The 24983-nt window shown below is 40.0% G+C and overlaps 1 protein-coding gene across 10 annotated transcripts in view; it reads right to left on the reverse strand.

Annotated features, from left to right (window-relative positions):
* Positions 1-24983, reverse strand: part of C1H12orf75 (chromosome 1 C12orf75 homolog) — a 219219-nt gene that overhangs the window by 190103 nt on the left and 4133 nt on the right. For all 10 annotated transcript variants that reach the window (XM_038165902.2, XM_072038403.1, XM_038165932.2 and 7 more), the window contains exons 2-5: positions 21644-21668; positions 15679-15714; positions 14546-14625; positions 13705-13740 (exon numbers count right to left, since the gene is read on the reverse strand). In XM_038165902.2, the coding sequence (XP_038021830.2) occupies positions 13705-13740; positions 14546-14625; positions 15679-15714; positions 21644-21668 (177 nt within the window). The remainder of the gene's footprint in view (positions 1-13704; positions 13741-14545; positions 14626-15678; positions 15715-21643; positions 21669-24983) is intronic.

Raw genomic sequence — 24983 nt, forward strand, 5'->3', positions numbered from 1 at the left:
AATAGTAGATGTCAAAGGAAGAAGTTTCAAATATCCTGAGGTGACTGTTGCTGAATTCATTTTTTCCATAATGTCTGTCCCACATCCCTTCCCTGGCACCTGTACCTAAAATCCTACTGCAAATCTATAGTCCCCTTTTACAAACTCAGATGGCCACGGTATGCCCATGATTTTCCCATTTTCACTCACAGACCATGAACTCAGCCATGTATTTTGAACCTCCTGATGCTCTCCCGTGTTTCTTTGCTGTGTTTCTCTGTCCATGTGCTCTCTGCATCCTCACATGATGCTTTTCCCTCACACCACAATACCTTTCCTACTGGGGCTTCTCTGGAGAGGAGATAACAACCTTTGTCTCTCCGACGTTCACTTTGTGCCACCTGCTGGCCCCAAGTCTTCGGTCTTCAGAGAACACCACAAGATCATTCCCTTCAACGTACCTCAGGAAAGGAAAAAAAGAAACCTTTCCAGAAAGTAATGGCCTTGCCAAGGCTGGTCACCATGGGTGACTTCATGAAAAGGCTTTGATTCCTACTGCTCAGCTGGCATTTAATACGCCATGGTCACATGCTGGAGTCTGATGAGTCTGATAACAAGCACAGAGCATGGAAGCATGCTGGGATCTCTTCTACTTTTGCCATCTCTGTGAACGGCTTTTCCTGTCCAAGGCTGCAGCTGCCTGCAATAGTGAAGTTAAGGCCCTGGAGAGAAAACTGCTGCTGTGCCCTGGGGAAGCCCAGCCACATCCCTGTGTTCAAGTCCCCAGCCCAGCAAGAGCTGGTTGCTCCCTTGTAGCAGTACAAGTTTATCAGCTAGAGGGTGTGAATGCAAGAATAAAATCATCTGATGCTAAAACAAGGACCTAGCAGATCCATGGTCAGACATACGGGACACCAAAATACCTCTTACTTACCTCTGTCATTGATCCTTTTTGCAGTCACAAAGGGGAATGAACAAGCCTTTTGCCCAGATTAAACCTTACTTTCTCAGCAAAGCTTGATCACAACATTCACACATTTTCTTGGGCAAAACAAGGTTAAATCTGGATTTTTGTGACACTGGAGGTTTTGGGCTTGTTTGTTTTTGTTTGTTTGTTTGTTTGTTTTCTCAGGCTGGGCCTCCACACAGCCTGGTCTGAACAGTTTGGGAGCAGTGACAAGTAGAGTGACTTGACTCACTTGCCCATAGAGTCAGAAGAGATTGATCTGCTCAGACACATATGTCACCAGGAAGTGCATCCACTATGGGGAAAAGAGACAGTCTCAAATGAGATCAAAATAGCTTTTTATTCAGTCATATCTCACCGTGTGAAAAACTCACTCCAGGTCCTTGCAAAGCTTGGAATTTTGCTAAAAAACATCAAAACATGCAAGTGTGCTGGTGCCAGGGCTTTCTGCACAGGTGCACTGGCAGCTGTTCAACCCAGAAAGTGGGCATGGTTGGTATTAACTCTGGCAAATTAAGAGATGAACTCTGAGTCAAAAAAAAACATTGCCTGCAACATGCAGAGCTGTGGGTCAGCTTGCATGGTTCTCTGGGCCTGCTGCTCTGTTCTCAGCTGGGCTATGAACTTGGTGGGGGAATTCTTGAAAGGATTCCTACAGTTGCATTTGGGCAGGGAATGAAATCAGGGATTATTTATTCTTCCTCAAAGAAAAAAAAAATATTTCCAAACTATTACTGGAAACAGTCACAGGTTCTGAGGCTTTTAACGAGGGAAAAAAATATCTGTTTTGCTAACATGAGTAATGTTTTTCAGTGTTTCTCAGCATTCATAATGAAGCCAAGCTACTGATTCTTTCTCCATCTAGAAAAGAGTAATTTTCTCTGAAGAAGTGCAGGGAACAGCATTTCAACAAACAGCAATTAATCAACGTCACTGGAGCATGCTCTTGCTTTTCTGCTCACCTCCAAAATCCCTCTCCTTCACCTTCTTTCATCACTACATTCCTGTTCTCCAGCTGATGCACAACGCCTTGGGGCTGCATTTCTTGGGCATGGTCACAGACAAAAAGAGGAGGCAGTAAGGAAGGAGAGGGCTGAGACAGAACTCAGGCCCTTGCTAGAACCCCTTCAGGCTGTGTGCAGGCAACCCCACCTAACTTGTGGTAGCAAGAGCCTCAGGAACATGCTCACCACTACAAGCTCATGGCTTTTATTGGGGAAGGAGTGCTGAGATGTTATCAGAACAAAGGCTCTCTGCTTGGGCACTCAAATTTGAAAACTGTTTTTGAAGGTTTCGGCCTGAGTGATTTCGCCAAGACTAACAAGCCTGTGGCATAGTCAAGACTGGAGTTTCTGATTCCCAGTCCCTCATGTCTATTTTTAGTTCTGAAATCAGATAAACAATAAAAATCAAAAGCAACCAGTCAAACAGAGAACCTGCTGAAAAATAGCAGTTGTGTACTTTTGGCTCTCTTCCACAAGTAGCTAGGCTTTAAGTAACAATAACAAAAACAATAACAAAAAAGACAGAGAAAATAACTCTCTAAATTAGCTGTTTTTACAGGCTCCTTATTTTGCTAGTTAGGAAAACTTTACATTTTTACATCATGCTCCCAAGCGGTTCCTGTCTATACAAAGGCAGGTACCATGTTTCTTTTCAGATACCTCATCTCTCTTGATGTACCCATGCTTGTTTTTGAGAAGCAGTAAGGGTATCAGCCTCCATATACACTATTTTAACCCATAACAGCATGATGAAAACTTTTTAGTTTCTACGAAATTACAGTAAAGACTAAGCAGAACAACTTGAGATTTATCAAGCTGGATGTTTGACCTTTTTTATTCTGAACTTTAGAGAGCAATTGATAATCCCAATGCCCTCAGTTATAAGACCACTTTTGGGTGACCAAGAACCAGCTTTTAGTAGTTCAAAGATAAATGTTTACCTCGGAAGAGATTAAAAAATGGCATTTTTATTGTCTAATTTATGTAGGCATTACAAGAAAAAGTTTATTCCTGGAAAACAAGCTAGTCCAAAGCAATGATACAATGAATAAACAAAGATTTGCCAAATTTTGATGGAAAATATTGATACATATCCACTTAGGTTAGTCTATTTTAGCATGTATCCTGTGGGGAAAAAAAAAAAAGTGATTTTTTTTTTTTTTTTTTAACATATCATGATGCATCAGGATGTATCAGGAAGCTTAATTTTGGTATTTTTTAATTTTTTGAATGTTTGTTGAGGGAGAGGATGAACAAGATTGAGTGAATCTTTTGATCTTATTTATAGTTTAGAAGTGCCCAGAGTGCACTGAAGGTCATAAAAACACACCAGGATGCAAACATTTATTTTAAACTCTCTTGCTTTAAAGACTTTACAGAGCACCCAGAAATGGCTGATTGCCTCTTTTATTGCAGAATCACAGTAGCATCTGTAGAGAGGCTAGAACAGGGCTATAATGAGTCACCTTGAAACTGGACAATAGCACAGATTTCATCATAGGAAAAAAAAAAAAAGGCAAAAACTAAACAAAAAGAAAAACCACGAGACATATTTTATGGCTTTCGTGAGAATCTGAAGTAGCCCAGAGCCAGTATTTTTATAGACTCTAGTATCTTTCAGACTTGACCTAAAAGCTCCATAAGAAGCAAAGTTCTTTAAAATAATTTGATTTTTAAACAAGGTCCATGAACTATAACTTTGCTACAAGCAGTGGCAAAGTGACAAGCAGTACTGTTTACACTGTCATTGCTAAATATTTTGCAGAATGAGACAACTTGCCATTTTAATACCAGCATCTGCGTCCATATATTAAAACTAAACCTTATAGTGAAAAATAAACAACCACAAGCTGTGGAAGTGATTAATTAATTACAGCAATTTCCCAGAAATCAGAATAATATACATAGAGTAACTCTTTTCAAAATTTTAAATAAGTATTTTGGAACAGGTAAACTTTAGCTGCTAAAATTATATGTATGGACACTAAAATTGAAATTTCAGACATTTACATCTTTTAAGGAAAAAAAAAAAAAAAAAAAAAAACAATTGAATGATACAGAAATGAGGACAATAGAGGTGTAGCAAGACTCCTTCGAAAGGATTCCTCCCTCATGCATTTTTAGGACTTTTGAATGAGCCTTTGGGATTCTCTTTGTTCAGGACACTTTTTCTGTACAGTTCTACCAGAGGGTTCAGACTCCAGGGAATCAGCGTTTCCATACAGGTCTGTAGGATTCTTTCCCACGAAAGACATTTGAAGAAACTGATCTCCAGCAAGACCAACTAACTTGCTGTCTTTGAACTAAGCTGTTTCTCGAGGCCAGGCACAGTTTGCTGACCTACTTTGGACAAGGATTTATTCTGACATCCCAGGCTACAGCCTGCCTCCTCTGACGCTGCCAGGAGAGCTTGAAGCTCAGCTGCCGATGGGGCTGTGATTAATTTGATTGTCACCAGCACGGCTCTGAACGTAAGGCTTGCTCAGGAGGCACATAAAAGGAAACTCAGTGCAGTCACTTGGGCTTTGCTGCTAAGAGAGCAAGGAAAGCAGACAAACAAATCCCAACGCTATTTAAGACTTGAGCCAGCTGACGACAAGGCCAGCCCCTCCAGCACAGCAGGGCTCTTTGCATCGGTCTTCTGTCACTGGCGGGATATGGCCTGGTACAACCCACCTGGGGATAGTATACAGTTGGTCCTTCAGTGGGACACCACCGTATCTTATCCCTAGTGCAAAGATAGTAGGATCACCAGGAGTATGTCATGGAGGTGTCCTTCTGCCCCACCAACCTAACAGCTGGCTATTTCAAACTACTTCGACTATTTATACTGGTAGACACCACAAAGGTGCACTGCAGAGCCACGTGACCAAACCAGCATGATGAAAAGTGGGAGTTTTCAGACTATGATGGGCTATAATCTGTGCACATCAGACATACCCTGTGATCTAGGCCCAAAAAAATAAATCTCTGTAGGTCAAATGGTCAGCCACAGTCAACTGGAAGTAATTTCCCTTACAAGCTATAGAGGTCTGCAGGTGAAATTATTACAAGACTGCAACTACTTGGAGGCAACTGCAATGACAGTACAAGGGAGACCACTATAATTTGCAATGTCTAATACAGGCCTTTATGACAGTGAATCACAGCACCTGATTCTTATCATCTTGCACTTTTTGTCATCATTTCAAGCCTCTCCAAAGAGATTGTGCAATGTTGCTGTTATCTTCTCACCTAATTTCCTACTAATGTTTACTCTTGTTTTGCACATCACTGCTCAAACTGGAATGTGATGGAAATACTTTCCCATCATTTTGTGCATTCCAACTTTGCAGCACAAAACTGCTTGTCCAAAGACACAGTTTTAGAAGACATGCTGGGAGTAAGATGAAGTTTCAAGACCCTATACTGAGGAACAAGACTCCTAAAACCATGCCAGTCCAAATCCCAAAATGATATATGTGCAGTAAAAGCTGCACTTAGAGAACAAACAAACATTATCCATCTTTTACCTAAAGTTGAAAAAAATAGCTGAGTAGTGAAGTGTTCATGGTAAAATGTTCTCCAGTGGCACCTACTTGAAGTGCTCATCCGAGTAAAGATGCAAACCCAGCTGTTCAGGTAAAACCTGGTCTGTGGCAGAGTTTTATGCCAGAGGCTGTGTTCAAGATTAAAAAAAAAAAAAAGGGGGGGGGGGGGGGGTGAGGGGGATAGTGCAAGAGGCTTGGAAAAGTACTACAGATTACAAATTCTTATAATAAAGATATCATAAATATATTTTTGCTATGGATTATTTCAGCCAAAGTGAAAAAAATAATAAAAAATAAAAATGAAGGAATAAGATCATGTTTTGATAAAATACCTGAAAGGAGGAGATATGAGATATGATATGAAGTCTAATCTAGTCTAATTCATTGGGGGGGGTAATATTCATTTGAAGTGTAAAAACATGTATGTCTCTATGATAAAATTAGTCAATACCATTTACCTTTTTTTGCTGTATCTCTGAATGAGGATTGTCTGCAAGTGTGAAGGATGAGTTGCTTGTTTACCTTACTGGTTCAGATGAGAAATTGTCTTCCACTTGAAATTTGAAGGAAAAAATATAATGCTGCTCTTGGCAAGTTATCGTCATAAATCAAAAATTATTTTCCAATTAAGAGTTTTTCAAGGTTCTTTTCACTGGAAATCTTGGGTTTCTCAATAAGTAATTGTTATGCAAACAATGATGTTTTGAACAAAGACTCTTTAACAATGCTGGGCAAGTACTCCAACTCCTATTCATTCTATTAAACAGAATTTAGAATTTATACAAGATCCATCTCCCCTGGCTGGCACAGTTTCCTTACTACAAATTAATTTCCTGCCAAAAATGGTTTCCTTTTATCTGATGATCCAAAGCAGTTCCTTTGATAGAACGGTAAAAGAATTTAATCATTTATTTATTAAACTAACCCACAATTTGGAAGAGGAAGAAGAAGTAAGCAACTGGTTTCTTGCAAGTGCTCGAAGATGAAGTGCATTGTTATAATAACCAGATACTTGGAGTTTGCTCAAGTCAATACCATTTAAACATTAAGATCTAATTAAATCTTCTAATTTTATAGAAAATTTCTGGCTGATTTCCCAAAAGCATGTAAGGCTTCTATGGAAAACAAGGTAGTGGGAATCCTTCCAATTTTTTTCCTTAGAGCAATAACATTTTGGGAACACAAACCTAGCTGGCAGAAGGTATTCACAGCTCAAAGTCGTGGTCAGTGTCCAGTAATACATAATCATAAATATAATAGATTGAAGCTGAAAGGTGAACATTATTACCTCTTGGATTTTATTTATTTATGAATGTGGTGCTATGTTTGTGTTCCGTCAAGTAGAGTTTGGTAGTGACACAACGTGGACTCTCTCCAAAACCTGAATACCTCTTTAGCTCCAATAAAGTCTTATATTTTCCTCCAGTCTGGTATCCCCCACAAAACAGTTATTGAAAATGACCTGTCTCCAATTAACGTGTTGCTTTGAATCATAGTCTCACATTAAGAACCCAATGAGCTCAGCTTTTATAGAGCTGAAGCTGTCCTGCAGACAACACTGAGATTTGGCAAATAAAACATGGGCAATGATGGCTAAGGGTGGAATATAGTTTTTCACATTACTGCCCTTTCCCTTAACACTGGAATCAAAGACCAGAAACAGAACTCTGTAAGTGGGCTGCTAATTTCCAGAACACCGATAAGGGTGCTGTGATCCAAACTAATCACTTGCACAGTGATCCATTGGTTATGAGACAAGTAAAATACATGTCATAGCTAAGCCAAAGCTTTGTTTCTAACTCTGCTTTTTCAAATTTTTCAGATTAAGCTCTTGTTTCTTTTCTGCATGTTCTATAATCTATTATTGTACTGTGCCTTTTAATAATTTTTACATCTTGTGGATTTTCTCAGCCTCCTAAGTTGTTTTTCAAACATGGTGTAAACTTCCAAAGTAACTAGAAGCTCAGGTCTGCATAGAGAGATGTAAGCAAAGGGAACACAGTTTGAAAGAGAAGGTAGGATATTTATATATCCTAGTACCACGTAAAAGGACATATAAGGTTCATGGACTCATTACGTTGGGCATTTTAAAAAAAAAAAAAAAGAGAGAGAGAGAGATTTGTTTCCCAAAAGGTTCACAATCTCAGACTTCTGGGAGTTGGAATGGGAATGAACCAGTAGGCCAATCCACATTTATCTTCAGCTTAAAATGACTTGGCAGTAGTCTACTTCTTGCTATATTTTCAACAGATGAGAATCACAGAGAAATGGAGCAGATACTTAATTAAACTATTTCCTTTTTTACGTCATTTTCAGTTCCTAACCTCCTTCTGCATCTATCTTTACTGCATAATAATATAATCCTCTTCCTCCCATGGACTTCTTCCTTTCTGGCACACTAAATCCATTTCATGCATGCTCCATCCCATGGTATCTTTCTCGTTCTTTTCTCAGTACAGTTAAGCTAATGAGACTTGGTTTTTAAGAAGTTTCACTGTGCTTCATGGAACGATCCCTTTCACAAGCAGGGTCCTATCTTCACCTATAGGCACTTGCTCATGATCAGGTTAAGTGCTCATGTATACATGAGTTCCTACAGCGTGGGTGACAGCCATTCTAAACACTCACCGTCAGGTTTCTGCTATCTGGTAAATATTCCTATGTTTGAAAACTCTAACATTACAGCAAAAATTGCCAGATCGTGTAAAATGAAATTGCTCTTATTATGATTAATCTAAGTTCTCTTCATGTTTGGTGTTAAAACAAAACTTGAATCATTTAGCCCAGCCTCAAAAGATTTCCTGCAATATTGGCACACCATTGCTTTGTGAAAGTTTACAGAGCCATTATTTTCTTGGTCTGTTTCTAAATGCATTGCAAAACAAAAATACTCCACAAATCACCCTCCTCCGGCATGTTCTCCATAAAGCCAATTCACCTGAAGTGCTCAAATTGCTGTCAATAGGAAGTGACGATGATGTACTGCAAAACTCCAAGGAACTATAAGCAGATAAGAGCTTCTTTAGATGGTACAGGCAATAGAGGAACTGTAGTAGCAGTCTGTAATAATTGTCACTTCTGATCACCATGGGAACAAAACAGAGGGCTACTTTGCAGAAAACAGATCTGTAGTGACTCACCAACTGCTTAGGAAGCATGATTATTGAGAATCACTAGACTTGTGTGGGTGAGAGTACAATATGCTAGTGAGTTACTAAAAAAAACTAATGCCATTTCAACCATAATCCAATACAGCACAGACTCCTTTGCTAGAGATGTAGGATGAAATCAAGTAAATTAGTACTTCATGTTTGCATTAATTAGAGACAAACTTCAACTTTACGTTCTTCTGCAGCTTCCGCCTTGTGTTGACTCTGTTATGAGAGGATTTCACTCCTAGTGAGTAAATCCTAACTGAGCTCTATGTAATGTTTTGCACTGGGCTTTACCAGGTTGTCTGCAACCCTCTTAGTGATGGATCTAATGCTTGAGCAACACAGAAGTTTAAAGCTATGTCACATCCTCTGAACTAAACTGCAACATGGATGGCATACACAAGATGGACAGAATCTCCACCTGGACCACCCAGATACTGAGAAGCTGAGTCCTTACAGCTAAACCCCAGGTTCTGCATTAAGAACAAAACAAAATAAATAAACTGTCTCATCAGTGTAATTCAAAGGAACGGATGTCTTCTAGGTGGAATAGTTTGCACAAGACCAAAATTTCCATCCAGTAAGAATCTGAACTGTTTTTAAGCTAATCACAAACTAGTTTCAATCCTATGCTTTGGTGGCATAGAATTTTTCAAGATTCAATTGTCTGAGCTGAGCTATGTGACTTCAAGCATAATATTTCCAAACTGTCAAATAATCCCAGATTGGAGCATATGAGATTATAAAGCCTGAATCCACTGTCTTTGCTAAAGTATTTCCATAGTGAGAAGATACTTCCTCAGCTTTGGCTGGAGAAAGAGTGACAACTGCAAAGGAAATAGTATCACAGCCCCAACATTTAAATGTCCCTTCTTAACAAATGGCAATTCAAGACACTTTGACAAAAAACAAAGTATATTGCTCAATAATAGCTTTTCCATTCAATGGCTTCTTGTGTTCTGTTTGCATTCGCACATTGAACCATCACTGAGTGCCTAAATATCTTCCAAGGATGCCATCAAGTACACAGCTGTCAGCTGGCATATAAGGTTTCTTTTATGTTCTTCCTCGTAATGGAAATATCCATAGATCGTACGTTTTGAAAGAGTTTACTCATTTCTCCATGAAATGTCATGTGCTCTTATTAACAAAGGCTTAAGAAATGCTAGAGGCTCACCACAGAGGAATTTTGATGAACAAAAAATCAGTTCCCTAAGTGGAGTTTGGCCAAGACAGAATACATTGTCCTGTCATACAGTTTCTACAACTCCAGGTCCTTGAGAAAACAAAAGACAAGAGCCTGAAAATTTAAGACAAGGCCATGGCCCTAGCTCTAAAGTTTGATGAGTACAGCCCTGTGTGGCATAAATGAATGCAGATCTATTTCAGAGGCTCCAGCCCATGATACTGAAACATTTGACAGTTGATCAGTAAGTTTTTGAGATGAAAAGATGCAGAGGAACAAAAATATTAAGAAAGAAACCACCATACCTCCCACACATTCAGGGGATGAATCATTAAGAAGCCAATTCTGTAATTTGCTCCTCATTTCTCTGCAACTCTGCACAGGAAAAATTAGGTGATGATGTAAAACAAGAAAAAGTACTTTGCAACTGTCCCAACACCAACTCCTAGGAGCTATTCATTCAAGATCACCACTTACTTTCCTCAGCCCACACATGTGGTTCAGATGTCAGCAGTAGAACAAGTGCTATTTGAACTTAGCCCAGTCCCTCTTTTTGATGATTCTTCCCAGCAAGCGAAGGATAGAAGTGGACATAACTGGGGAGATTAGTAGTGTCTATCGTTGTCTCTTTGAGCACTAGCTGAACTATGATGTATCTATCCTAGGACAACTGCTTTTTCGAGTTTCATTTTTCCTTTTGGGAAAGGCAAACATGGTTAAATCAGATATGGGCCTTACTGATTTCTGCTAAATAAATTTGTGATGTTCAAACCATTTGTGGAACATGTAATGTGGAAACTATATCCTTATGCTATCATAAGCAGGTGGGAAGCAAACCTACGTGTTTGTCACCCATTGCTATTTGAGTTCTCATCAATTTGGCTTGTAAGAACAAGAGTCTTCAAGTGTAATTTACAGACATTCATTCATACTGAGATATTTAATCTTCAAGTTTATTTCATCTTGGTTCTAGGTTGAATGGGTCAAGTATGAGCTGTGTATTTGTCTTTGGGAGCTGGAGACTTGAAAGTGTTGATAGGCAAGAAGCAGACTTCTGGAGAACAGCAGCAAATATTGCCACAAACACTTAAAAAGAGGGCAAGCAAGGAGTACCTTTAAGTACTTCTTTTTACAGACCTCACACCATATAAACTACCACATATTTTAAAGCCAGATCTGCAAGCTCCTGGAAGTCATAGCCAGCAGTTGTTTGTTCATCTTAATAGAATGTCTTAATAGAATGTCTTGGTGAAATGGGCAGGAATTTTAGGGTTCTCAGTGTTTAGCTTCTTCATGTCTAAATTTTGCTTTTTCTTTTAATTATAAGAATGGTCACTGATCTACTGTAAAACATGAATGTCATATGGATTTTTTTTTTAAGTGCATAACATCATGGCCTATTAAAAAGTTTGACTAAAGAATTATGTAAAAGGCTTTAATAATTTAAATATTCGTTCAGCTATACGGAAATGTACAATATGTTTTATGTTTAGTGAGGAACCTGCAGTTGTTATAAATGTAATGAATTTACAAGTGTCCCATCCATTACTTAATACAACAATTTGCTAAAGTAATAACAACACTCATTCTGTTACAATTTTCCATATTTGAGATGCCAAAAGACAAGTCAGGGACACAAAATTCAAATAGGGATCAAAACTCCCCTGCATTTCAAGAGGACACCACACTGGAGTTTAGTTCAGTTATCTCTGTCAATACCATCACTTCATCCTTATGCAAGGAAATGTTACTGTAATATCACATAGAACGGAAGACAACATAATAGTTTGGCTCATTAGTATTTTTTCCATGTAATGCTTTATAAAAGAGATAAAGCTGAAGAAAATAAAAACAGACATACATATTATGATGAAATACACTGTCCTTATTTAAATAAATTTCCTTGAGCAGTATCTTTTTAAAAGGTGAAAATTAAACACTAATATTAATTTCACTGTATAAAAGTGATGGCAGCAATTATAAAGAGCCCAATGGTCTTATGCCTATTTCATTCTAAAGTTTTCACAGCAAAAATAGTAAAATTTGCAATATTACCAAAAAGATGCAAACCTGTCAAATATATTACTCTGAAGTAAATTAACAATAAATTTATAGGAACCTACCATAGGAACTATTAAGTGGACAGTAGTAATGATTTTCTATATAAAATCTATCAAAAATTGTTGGAGAAAATATACGAAGCGTAGCTGATAGCTGATGAAATCTGCAATATGGCCACAGAGAAATAAGTTGCAGATCATCAAAGTTAGCTCTTGTGCAGAAACATCCACCATGAGTTCCTTAATTTCATTTTCACTGGAGAACAGCAGGAGGTTTCCATAATGCAACCATCACAGCAAACTGATTCAATGTTGTACTTTAAGCTTTACCCGTAGTTGGAACTTGCAACAGTTTAGATTTTTTTTGGTGCTCTGATCTGTTTTGCTCTCTGGAAGGCTATGTAAATATAAAAATCTTCAGCAGAAAGACAACTCTCGCTAAAGCACTGGCAAGTGGTCTCTGCAGAAGACTGCTAAAAAAAAAAGATAGGGATGAACAGATTTAGCTGAACTGGTAATGCCATACAGTACCTCTATACATAAAACAGTGAAATAGGTTTGTGGCAGAAGCTGATACTTGTGATATAAGCCCTCCAGACATGCAAGCACATAAACGCTTGGAGTTCACAAGCCCCTTTGCAGGTTTAAAGGTGCTCATCTATGCAAAGCTTTTGCAGCCTGAATCAGCAGCCACTCCCTGGTCTTACAGCAATGAAGCCAAAATGCACTTTCAACTGTTTTGAAAAAAAAAAAAAAAAAAAAAAAAAAAAAAGTCAAGAGATCAATTCCATCCAACCTCAGGCATTCAGTTAAAGCACCTAAATAAGGATGTAATTAATTCAGGCTCCAATCATCAACCATGAATGGAAAACTTCAACCCCAAGAAAGTGCCTCAGCCTTGCTCAGATCAAGGGTGTCAGTGTTCCCAGCTCAGACATCTCAGCTGGGGTACAGAAATTAGGTGTGACAACCAGGTCTCCCTGTATATGAGTGCTCCTAGCAGAGCCCAGAGAGCTTTCACCATTCGCATGACTAAAACAAGTATAGCCATGTTCTGCTCTACTGGCCCTGCATCCAGCACCGAGACCAGCCAGAACTGCTTCTGGTTCTTCATCTAAATTAGGAAACATTTTTTCTTTCTATGGAAAATGTTGGCAGCTTTATAATTCCCCCTCCCTGCCAGCTAAACACTTGCCAATGTTTATTCAGTTCACATTCTGAATGGAAGATTAGATTGTTTCGGTTTTCTTCAGGCACAAAGAAAATAAAATAAAAAAAAATTAATTAGTTAGTTGAAACTTTTATTCAGAAATTGAGCCTATCAATTTTCCCTGTCCTGTCGTAGCCAGCAGAGAATGAAGCACCACAGATTCTCTCGTAACTAGAGGAAATCTGCAATGTGTCCCTTTGTGGGTATCTCACTTTGGTCCTCAGAGTGGCCCTAAAACGGAGTATTCTGACTGCAAACACTTTGTTCCTGGGAAAAGCTTTGTCTCCAGGGATGCTTGTCTCAGTACTGCTGCAGGACCAGCTGTGGGGTGGTTGAAGGTGAGCACAAGGACATCTGATTTTTATTCATTCCCAAATGAGGTTATACAGGGCTCCCTTGCTTCACACTTCTCATGGAGAAGGTGACTTTACCTACTGTCTGATTTATGTCTGCAGCACTGACACCCTGGTTTGGCCTTCAGAAGAGTTACACGACCGCTGAGAACGCCACCAGGTGATTCCCAGGCCACCCCATATCTCAGGGAGTATCCCCACCTGGTTTCTTTCCAACTAATACATCGCAAACACATAATGTTAATTAAGCCATACCGTACCTCCAGCTGTTTGGATCTTGCTGTGTTTATTTCCTTCTAATCTTAATCAGAAAACAAAAGGTAAAGATGGTTAAAACATTGTAACATATAGCCAGTTTAGAACATGGTTTAACAAAGCATGCAACAGAGGTACTACTGTTCCAAAGACAAATACTATTATTATGGTAAATAGTGTTATTTTTCTTCATTTGTTTGTTTTGCAGCACAGTTTGGAAGCTCCAGTCAGTGACTTAGCTCTGTGGTGTACGTAAGTGACAGCAGCATTTTGTTGTATTAAATCTGAAAAATATTACATGATTTCATAAATATGTTTATGACTAGTCCTTAAGTACCTATAAACTGAATGTTTTTCCCACTGTTAAAAAACATAACATGGAAAAGAAACAGTTTGCACTGGGTTTCATATAAGAACAGAAATAAACCTGAAAGCAAGCACTTACTAACTGTTATTACTGGAATTCACCACAATGCAAGTAAACACCTCCAAATCTAAAAATACTGCCAAGGCTCTGCAAGTGCATATATCATAGCCTCTTCATCCTAAAAGGGTTTTGTTTTCCTTGAATTCTCACACCACTCAGAGCATGAAGAAGCTGTTCAGAAGACAATGTACTACCCTGGCAGCATCTGCTCTATGATCCTTCCACAAAAGTAGGTGTGTTAGAACTTAAATAAATGGGAGCAATCATTTGACGATTATAAATAGCCTCACAGCCTCAAGAGGGACCAAGGCTGGTCAGTCTGTCTGAAGTAATCATTGATTTTTAAAGGATAAATACATCTTGCTAGATAAAATTAAACTGAGAAAACAGGAGAAATACAATACATAACCTCCCGATACCTTTCGGTGCAGCTTTTGTCTGACTGGAAACCATGGCAGCCGCATCTGATGGCAGACCAACATACACACCACCGTAGTTCCTGATTTGAGGGAAAAAAAAATTAAAAGACAACAGAGCTTAATTGGAACACTTCTTCCTATAACATCAATGTCATGCAACGGCATTACAAAAACCATGCACGGTCAGAGTGGATTCACCTCTGCACTAGCATCCTTGGAAGAGCCCTCCTTTCACACTGCTATGGGGAAAAAAACTCCTGAGGCTGGCTGTTACTCACAAGTGGGACCTAGGGCTGTGAAATGAGTATTTCATTCAAGTTCCTAATATTTTTCATTAAATCACACCTATCTTGTGACAATAAGCCCCACCTGCACAGCTTCTCCTAGACACCAATTTCCAGCAGACAGTCTGATAGCACTGCCCCAATACTGAGACCGCTGAAGCACGTCGCTTCAGCCAACACACACTAATTAAACAACACTTTCACCTCTCCTCATAAATAAATAGGATCTGCATCTCCCTCCTTGGGGCCACACCTGGAGGAGACTGTTAGTAGAAACAAATGTAATAGTATGTGGTATTTTAATAGCCCAATCCTCTCCCTCTCACAACCTTACAGAGTGTACTTTCTGGCTCTGAGACCTTCAAAAAGAATGGACTGACATGAGGGGGTGGAAAATGGGGTACTTAAGAATTTCTGCTGTGCCTAGAGCTACCTACAGAGTAACTGCTCTGACCTATTAGGTACTAAATGAAACACATCCCCGGGGATCTGAGTTGATTTCTGATTTGTTTGATGATGGAGTCACACTCCCTTCAATTTCTAGCCGAGCGGAGATCTCCCACAGGTGCTAATGCCATCTGTGGCAGGGCTGGTGGGAAGGCAGAGGTCACTGGACATTATGAACCAGATAATCTACAACTGTGAGATAATGTGCTCATCTTATTGCAAAGCTCCCTCCCCCAACACAACAGGGTGAAGCATGATCATCAATTTGGGGTTCTACATGAGATTTCCTACTCTTTTCTTTGCTCTGTTGACATCGGTGGGGCTTAGAAGGAAAGGAAGGATGTACAGCCAGCAGCAAAACTCAGTGCAGCCAATTCCAAATTAAGCCAGTACAGGACCTACCTCCTTTTGTCATCATCTGATACAGATTCTTCTGCTCTGTAACACCAAAAGATATAGAGCACATTAGCAAACAGTTTCTTTCAGATACTCTGTCACCATCTGGGTAGATTCAGGGGCAAAGGAAGAAGGGGATTAATAGTGTCCCAGCTTAATTCAGATCATCCACAGTTCAATAAAGTATTCACAAAGGAGAGGAAAAAAAAAAAAAAAAAAAAAAGAGTGACAATTTTCCAATCTGTTGTATGTGAGAAAGAAAAGGATTGAGAACAGATGAAGCTTACTTTCCACAGCTCCCTCCAGTGATGCCTGAAAGTAGGCTTGGGAGCTGAAAGCTGGTAGATTACATCTTTCCTGAGTGAAAGGATGTTGTTCCCAACATTGTTCCATGTATAACAGCAACATAAAGGCTCCATGTGTAACAGAAACAAGCCTGGGCTGTTCTTCCACCAACAGAGGACTGAAAGGGACTGGCCATCCATGCTGGCATGGGAATGAGGATGAAGAAAGAGAAACTTTCACAGCAGCTGTGCCAAAATGTGCTACAGAACCTCTATGTTAAGTGAGGTACTGCTACTAGTGAAGTCAGAGCTGTTTGCAAACCAAACTGTTACTAATCCTTTATAACGGACAATTACTTCTCTTCTACCCTTAGATTAAAATGAATAGGCAGTCACTAAGGTTTGACTCCCCCTGCTTGAAATACTGTCCAGTGTAGCTGAACCAGGACAGGGGTTAAAGTAATCAGCACTGATATGAAGGCACATGTGGTAAAAAGATAAAAATGGTATTGTTACTGTCCGTGGGTATAGTGCCTGTGCTGTGCTCTCAGTCTGTGCCCCAGCATCAGCCTTCATCCAAACCACTCACCCGCCTTTGATTAAATATTTGGACTTTGAGCTCTGCTGCATGCATGGCTGGGTATGGATCCGGGCAGCTGCTGCACTTTAGCTTGACTTGCAACCTACCATCCTAGCAATAAAAATAGAGGCAAAGTAACTTGAGTGCTGACAAATCCACGGACATCCTGCACTCCTTCCTTACAGCGGGGGTAATGGTGACACCTGCCCAACCTTACCGCAGCTGTGGCTGCAGCAGGGGAAGGCTGCAAACAGGGAAGGGAGCACCATGACACAAGGAGGGCTCTGCTGTGCAAATGCTCATGCACAGGTTGTTCACCTGGATTCTGCCACCTGGATATCCCCAGCTAGGGACCATGAACTATGTGGGCAATGAAAAGATGCTCCCCATCATCAGCTGAGCCATGAATTTCTAGTTTGCTCCCCATGCAATAAAACTGAGAGCTGGCCTCTACCCAGCCTTAGGGCTAAATCTATATTGTAGCTGTGAAAGGTTTCGCTGAACTATGACATTGAACAATAACACATGACATTTCTTATTGTAATTTATTTGTTCTGAAAGGTATGTGTGCCTACTGTTTAATAATCGGGGCTGTATGCCAGTACTGACCCCTGAAGTCAAGGGGGCATTTGGCCAAAGTGTCGAGAACTGGTAGAAAGACACAGCCTTAAATGCAGGGAGATGGCCCTTAGACCTCAGTCAGAAATCTCGGTTTGGAGGAACAAGTGCTATCTCAGAAGGCATTGCCCATCCCCTCTGCCACCACGTGGCCTCAGTCACTCAGCCCTCTTGTACGAAGCAGGAGAGAAAAAAGTGCAGAGTCCCCTTTCCTTGAGGGTTGCAAAGATGCTTTATCCTAGTATGGGCCAGTTTCAGCAGAAGAAAGAGGAAAGAATGTGTATATCAATGGGTAGGAATGAGATGTATATTTTTAGTAAAAAAAATAATAAAAAAATGACAGCACTTTAAGAAAGGGACCCTGGGTGACAGAAGATCACAAACAATCATTTCTGTTGAACCAACCAAACGTGTCACAGGATTGATTTTCTCATACAACTGGAAACATTTTCTATAATCCAGATTAACCATTATCCAGAGAAAAGAATCCTTTAAAAGCACTGACAACTTCATGAACAGCTCGAAGCCACTAAAATGGAGTTGTAAGAATAATAATCAATATTGTCCAACAGGAAATTAATGTCAATGTTTAAAAAAGCCTCTACTAGGCAACAGGACTATTTTGTTCTGTTCTAGCAATGTTCTATAATGGGGCATCACTGGACCATTACTGTCATTCTCTCACCAAAACAAATTATCCAGGTCTATGATTAAGTAGGCTAGGTTTTTTTTAAAACATTTTGCTTTCCTCCTTAATAGCTACAAATCAAAGTCTAATTTTACGATCCCTTTTCCCTTAAATGCTCAGTAGCAAATAGTCTGGGATTGAGCAGGCCACAGCTCTTGGGCTGAGTTATGACTGGGTGCAATCGGTCATACTGCTGCTGGGAAAGAAAGGGTGAACAGAGAGGAGGAATGTGGAAGCTTCAGAGGAAAAGAACAAAAAATTCTGGTGGTGACACTGGAGGAAGAAGCCATTTTCCACCTTTCTGAGGACTCATTTCTAAGCAGCAGGGGAAAGAGAGCTGCTCCAACATATACATTATGCATTTTTACACATCTCTTGCCTTCAGACACTGTGGTCTGTAGTTAAAGGCACCATTTTGAGAAGTGCCCACTGATTTTACATGTTCAAATTTCAAGGTGCCACCTGGGGCAGACAAACCACTGCTGCTTCCATGCTCACGCTGAATGAACAGAGGTGGCCCCAGGGAGCTGCACCACAATGGTGACACTTGGCTGTGTGGAAATGAGAATGGAAGGAAGCTCCTTTGGTTTGGGCAGTGTTCTGATCGCCACGTCTCCCAGACTCACAGAGGATGCAGGATTTCAGCACAAGCTCTCTTTCTCTCTCCCATGACCTGTCCCTCTAATGAGTCTCTAGTTTCCTCTTATCTTAGGGAAGAAAGGACAAAATATAAATTTTAAATATCTCACTTTGCATCAAAGAGCCTCCACTTACAGTGTTCTCCAGGAACAGCGAGCTATGATAAGCCTTTCTGCCCCAGGAATGGATGGCAAAAGGAACTGAACAGGCTGGACCAGACAGCCTGATGTGCTTTGCACTAATCTGCTGCAGTGTCACTGCATCTGCTCTCAGATGCTGTTGACATCTACTGCAAAGGAACTGAGATCACATTTTTCAGCAGGTGGCGTAGGTGGAGTCCTGTAGCTGGTAGGCAGATTTAACAGCAAATCCCTATAACAGCATCTATTTTCAGCTAGAAGAAATGTTTCTTTTGGTAAGGATTTGTCTGTCCCAGGAGGGCTCCTGTCACCCTCTTAAGTTTGGAAAATATTCTTAGTCCTCCAGCTGTCAGTTTTTGCATCCATCGGTCCTATGCCCATTTGATGGCAAAAAAGCTGCCATTTTTCACATAATCTTTTAAGTATCAAATGACAGGCATTCACATTAATTTACTCCATCCACATTTTTCTTATCTCAGTTTTTATGACTTCATTCGTGTTGAACTCTGGCATTTTACAGGCTCCTTCTAGCAGTGCTCCGTAGTCCTGCCAGAAATATTTCATTAAACTTTGCACAAGCAACAGATTTCGTCACCTTAGTTTCACAGTCTTTCTTGGGACCAAGGGACTGTCGTTTATATTTGATGGATTTCTTCCCAATATTTTGAAACAGTTTTGAATTGTGTCCTTTCCTTCCTACTGCTATTAATCTTCCAAACCCAGGCACAGTCTGAATACTATAGGCATTGCGTTAGTCTGTAGTATATACTTTATCCCTCTTATAGCCAAACTTTCCCAGTTACCACAATGTACTTGTTTTAGTACATCAGTTGGCTGAAGCTGGGTGACAGGTTCACCAGTTATTTGAAGGCTGGAATATGCGGGAAGAGATCACATTCCCAGATCATACGTCCTTTTCGTCATTGCGCAGACCTCAACTTCAGAGCACTTTGCATAGGGAGACTGTACCACCATTGCCAGTTTACTAGTGGAGCAACTAAAGACTCAGAGGCCAAAAAAAGCTTCTCTGTGGTTACCTGGGAGGGCTCTGAGCAGGATCCAGCCCTCCTTCAATCCACCTGGCTCCTGGAGTTGCAATGAGTCGCCATCAGGAAACAAGAAATCTTTTGAATTAGAATAACTGGATCCTGTACTGAAGAGTATGATGCAAGTGAACACACGATCGCTTTTCTCAACCACAGCCAATATGACTAAAATAGCTTTTTTCTGGTATTTTACTTCCTTTTTAAAAATCTGCTGCTAAATATTAGGATGATTGATCTAGGGATTTTCTGGTCATCACTGCTGTTTCTCCCTCATTAGAAACACAGATCTGTTAGTGTCTGACTAGAAGGCTCAATCATGCTATTACTCACCCGGGTTGTTCGGCTGGCTCCACTGTACTTATCAGAATGAGTAATGGTTCCAGGACTGACCCCTTCCCTTGTTGAAGTCTGCACTAGTAATTAGTTTTTTCTAAGCTATCTTGATACTTTTCTGAAACATGACAGAGGATCTATCGCTAATAAGTAGTATTTTCCCAGCTTAAGTCTTGAAGTGCCAGCCCTACAAACACTTATGCACACAGTAACACAGTTCTTCATGTGCTGACACATTCAGGCACAGAAACATACCTACCACATTCTTAATTGAACAGTGCTTGTGATTTTGAAGTTTAAAACTACCAAAAAGCAAAGAAACAGATGCAGTTCTAAGTCAGTCACTTAAATTATCTCTATTGCCCGGAAAACATAAGAACCTAATATAAATTGAAAAGAGTGGTTTTGTTTATCTAAGGGTACTGAGGGCATGGGTGCTGCAGGCTATCAAGAGGAGGTTCCTCATAAGCTTGCCTTCTGTAATTTATTTATTGTCTGAGACTGCAAATCCAGAAAACAGATTACATGGGTAATAGATCTCAAGAGTATCTGTGACAACACGACTCATCCGCCAAGCAAGACCTGTCTTTAGTTCTCAGCCGTGCTCTGTAATAGCAAGGACAAACCTGTTGTTATGCTCTTCTCTCCCCACGTTTATCTGACTTGACAGCCCTTCTTTCTGCTCCAGGATTCTTCCGACTAATTAAGAGTAGTTACTTTAAATGAAGTAAATAAAACTGAAGAACGTCCCTATTGCATAATATGAAAATATTTACCCAGTCTCTCAGGCTCAAACTCTATTGGCAAATAGCAATTATATGAAAAGAAGGTAAGACCTCGGGATGACTTCTTTAATGTTTCCTTTGATAGGGAAATAGATTTATGGCTGAATAAAGCTGTTCCTGCAAATTTTTGCACCAGCAAATGAAAAATGGGTTGACAAAGGCTGATCTTTTGTTGCTGTTTTTCTGTAAACCACAAGTTGGTGAGAGGCAGCAGGACAACAGAGGTTCAGGCCTTCCACATTTGGAGAAAAACAGGATGGGTAGGGCTGCCCGCTGCTCCTCAGCATCAAAGATAAGGGACAGAAAAAGGAGCTGACAGATAATATCTTCAACGTGGAAAAGGTAAGGGTCATAACCTTCACTAGCTAAAGATCTCGTCTGCAGCTAAATAGAGAACGTTGGTGTTTTCTAAAGGAAGTCTGGATGGGTTACCAGGTCTCTGGCAAAGAGGGGAATTTTGCTTGAGTGGCTCATTAAATCTTTCACAGGGCTTGGTGGAAATTTATGTGGTCACTTCATACAATAGCATGCCCTTTGGAGAAAGCTGTGCTAGTATATGACAGGGAAGAATAATTTGAAGTAAACATGACCACCTCTGGAAGACAACTCTCAACAGAGGCTAAGAAAAGACATTTCTGCTAGAGAAATAAAAGGGGAAGGAATTTGCAGAATAGTAAACAAGACGTGAGGTTGTTTTGAGGAGATGGAAGCTGTCACTAAAGACAATAAGCATCTGGTGCTGTTAATTACATATCAGGAGCCAGATGAATCATTACAATGACTAAATCCAGTATAGGGCTAGTAGGACTGAAGATAAGTCCATGGTTACATGTTTGAAAAGGTAACGCAAGTACTTACACATCTTTAGTAGTCCCTGTGGCACCTAGAATGGAAAAAAAAAAAAGCGTATGTTTACAAGATAATGGCATAATCCTGAAACAAACTGATAGTACAGTAAATGTTTTTCTGCCTTTCTGTCCTAAAAAACTTCCTTACATGCACTGTAAAAAAGAGGCAGACATAGCAACAGGCATCTTCTATTGTCAGAGAACAGATTTCTCATGATTATCTAGTTTATCCTTAATGATTATCTGTATTAGCCCTTAAGTCTGTCATACTTAGACCTGGGCCAGATTCTCAGAGGGTGAAATGATGGTGCTGTGGACCAGTGTCCAGCTGCAGTCACTCAGGATGAGAGCAACATAAGATAACTTTCATCTTCCTGAATTTTTTTATGCTTCACTTTGCCCAGTCCTCTGGTGGTTTTGTCTGTTACAAACTGGCCGCAGCTAACCAAGCAGTTACTCCCAAATGCCTGTTAATTTTGTCCACATGCCATTTGATCCAGTTGTAGATTTGGCACTATGTGTGTAAACGCTGCTCCATTCTTCCTGCCAGACAAACAATGTTTTATAAAACAACTAGACAGAAATAATATAAACATTGGGCCACCATCCATCCAAAGCCCCAGACATCTAAATAGATCAACCACCCCTTAATTCATCTTACTATTTAACAAAAAAAAAAAAAAAAAAAAAAAAAAGCAAAAAGACAAAAGCTACAATTAGGCTGCCTGATTTCAGTGATTGATTTTTTGGTGACTCAGATGCTTCTTGCTGGGAGAGGAACATGCACTCAAGTACGAACTCCTTCCTGTTCCTCCCAAGTTATTAATGACGCGTTGCTATTGCTGGTATGTTGTTCAGCTGAGTAACCAGCAAATTATCCCTTCTATTAATTACACAGGCTAGGGTAGACACTAGAGAACCTTTCACTTCTCTTCTTCCCTTTCCTCTCAGTATTTAGCTGGAAGAGACTATCTGAGCTCACTCTGAAGAAACTACAGTTGCCAATCTAAAAGATTTTTACGGGTTTAGAGATTTTTTTCTTCCAGTCATGGCATTTCATTTCTTGGAAAACTTTATTTTCACTGCTGAAAAATATCCATGAAGAGCAAACATCTTTCATCGCACTCTGATGTATGAGAATCAGAGGTCCCTGACCTGATTTTAAACCCAGGGAGGAAGAGACAATCCTGCAAGACCTTCCAGCAGTACCTACCTGAACGGACAGCTTGAATGGCAGGAAACTTCTCTTTATAACTAACTCTAGAGCGTAATTTAATTCCAAATTCCTTCTGCTTGACCATCCCTCCTTTTCCCATCAACAACATAGACTCGTCTTGCACGACCATAAACATTTCTTTTGTTAGCATTGAATCCAGAGTCTTCAAAATCTCAGTAGAGCTATATGTATCAAAAGTACTCTTCATTAAGCTGGAAGCACTGCGCATGATAAGCTCAGGTCTGAGCTCTCACACTTCATTCTGCCAGGCAGCCTTCTGAGACTTTTTGGCTCTAGAGGCACATCTACATGGTACTATCTATAAACCCTCCAAATTAATTGTGACCAGATGGATGGTTTGCATTGCAAACCTCAATCTCAGCTGACGTGGGAAGATGTCTTCTGCTACCCAGGCTAGTTCATTCAGAGTTAGCTCAGCTATGTATCTTCAGGGCACCACCCTGTACTTCCAGACAGAATCCAACCATCAGCAACAGCTCAGACAGCACACATATTGAAAAGCCTAGTCCTGTTGTTGTAGCTAGCAGGATTTAATTTTTTTTTTTTTTTTTTTTTTCCACAAGAAATCATGCTTGTGTTCTGCATCAGAACCACAGTTTTTTCATTTTCTCGCTTCAACCTAAGCTCACTGCAAACAAACTCGATTTCTACAAAGAGGTTCGCAGTCCTTTGTGAGGCCTCTGCTGAGCCTTTATTGAGTCTGAGCCAGGGCTCTCAGTACTTGGGTCTTGGTTTAAAAATTTTATAGCACCTTCTGTGCAGGAAGTATAGCAAAAGTGTTTGATATGCAAACGGAAACCTTAACTGGGCAGGAAGAACTGAATGTCTAGAGGACAGCTGCAATTCTGTATAGAGATAGTCATGTTTCAGTCAATTGCCAAACACACTTCAATGCTATGCCCTTGTTCAACGCCATGCCCACGTTCAGTGCGGTACCCATGTGCTAGGTGTGCTGCCCACAGCAAACTGCAGTACTCTGCATGGGAGCCAGCTCTGGACACAGGGCTGCACTTATCCTAAGACATCTACCTGCTAGGCAAACCTTACGAGCACGCTGGGACAGGAGCTGTCTCTCAGACCAATCAGCTTGGTCTTCATGTAGAGCCACGAGGCTGTGAATGTGTTTGAGAACAGAGGTGTGCCTCTAGCACTCTCACCTTGCAGCACTTGTTTCCTTTGACGTTAGGGGGGTGTACCACAGCAGAAATTCATTGCAACTTTTTGAAATGCACCTCACACAGAAACAGAATGAACTAACCACGATGAAAACAAAATCACTTTTTAAAAGATTGTTTTTATTGGCTTGTTTCCTATTGTTTTTATAAGCACAAAGAATTAGGTTATCCTCACTTCCATTGATGGGATTCCAATAGTGTTATTTCTCACTTTCACTAGCAACAGTGAAACAAGAACTTAGTCCAAATTCAGTTGGGTTCCACTGAAGTATCTGATATAGACCTGAAAGTGGTTCCAGTTCACAAAGCAGTTTTTTTTTGCTGGAAGTGCTATGAGCTTGGGAATGAACATTACCTCAGCTTGTAACTATCTCTACATAAAAACTAATAAGATTTCTTCATTAGGGAGAATACCCCTTATATTCAACTTTTTATTTTGTAACAGATCCAATAACATCACAGTTCATACAGACTTGTGTTTGTTTTTAAAGTCCAGCCCACTCACCCTCACTCCCGTTACTTCACTGATATGTTTCTCTAACTCTTCCATGTTTAGTAACCAACACATTATTTTATAGCTTCTCAAGTTCCTCCTGCCAGAAGTTCAGCAAAAGTACCTTACTTACTATTAGTTCCCAAACAGTGCATAGCTATTTCACAGCTGCAAGACATAGTGCTCTTGTAGTCATGATGTTATAAAAATATGACTTGAAAAATATTTGAAATATATTTCAAAAAATATTTTTGAAAGGCTATTCATTTTTCCAACTACATCAGTTTGGTCTAAAAAAAAAAAAAAGTAGCACTTGACCCCACAAACCTTGTCTAATAGATTCCTGCTGGTTTGGGCCCCCCAAGGCTGTTCCTGCAACACAGCTAATGGGTAAGCTCTGAGTAGAGGCAATAGCAGTGAAGAGAGCTGAACCCTCTCTGGTGTC

This window comes from Anas platyrhynchos, chromosome 1 (assembly GCF_047663525.1).
Source record: "Anas platyrhynchos isolate ZD024472 breed Pekin duck chromosome 1, IASCAAS_PekinDuck_T2T, whole genome shotgun sequence".
Lineage (NCBI taxonomy): Eukaryota > Metazoa > Chordata > Aves > Anseriformes > Anatidae > Anas > Anas platyrhynchos.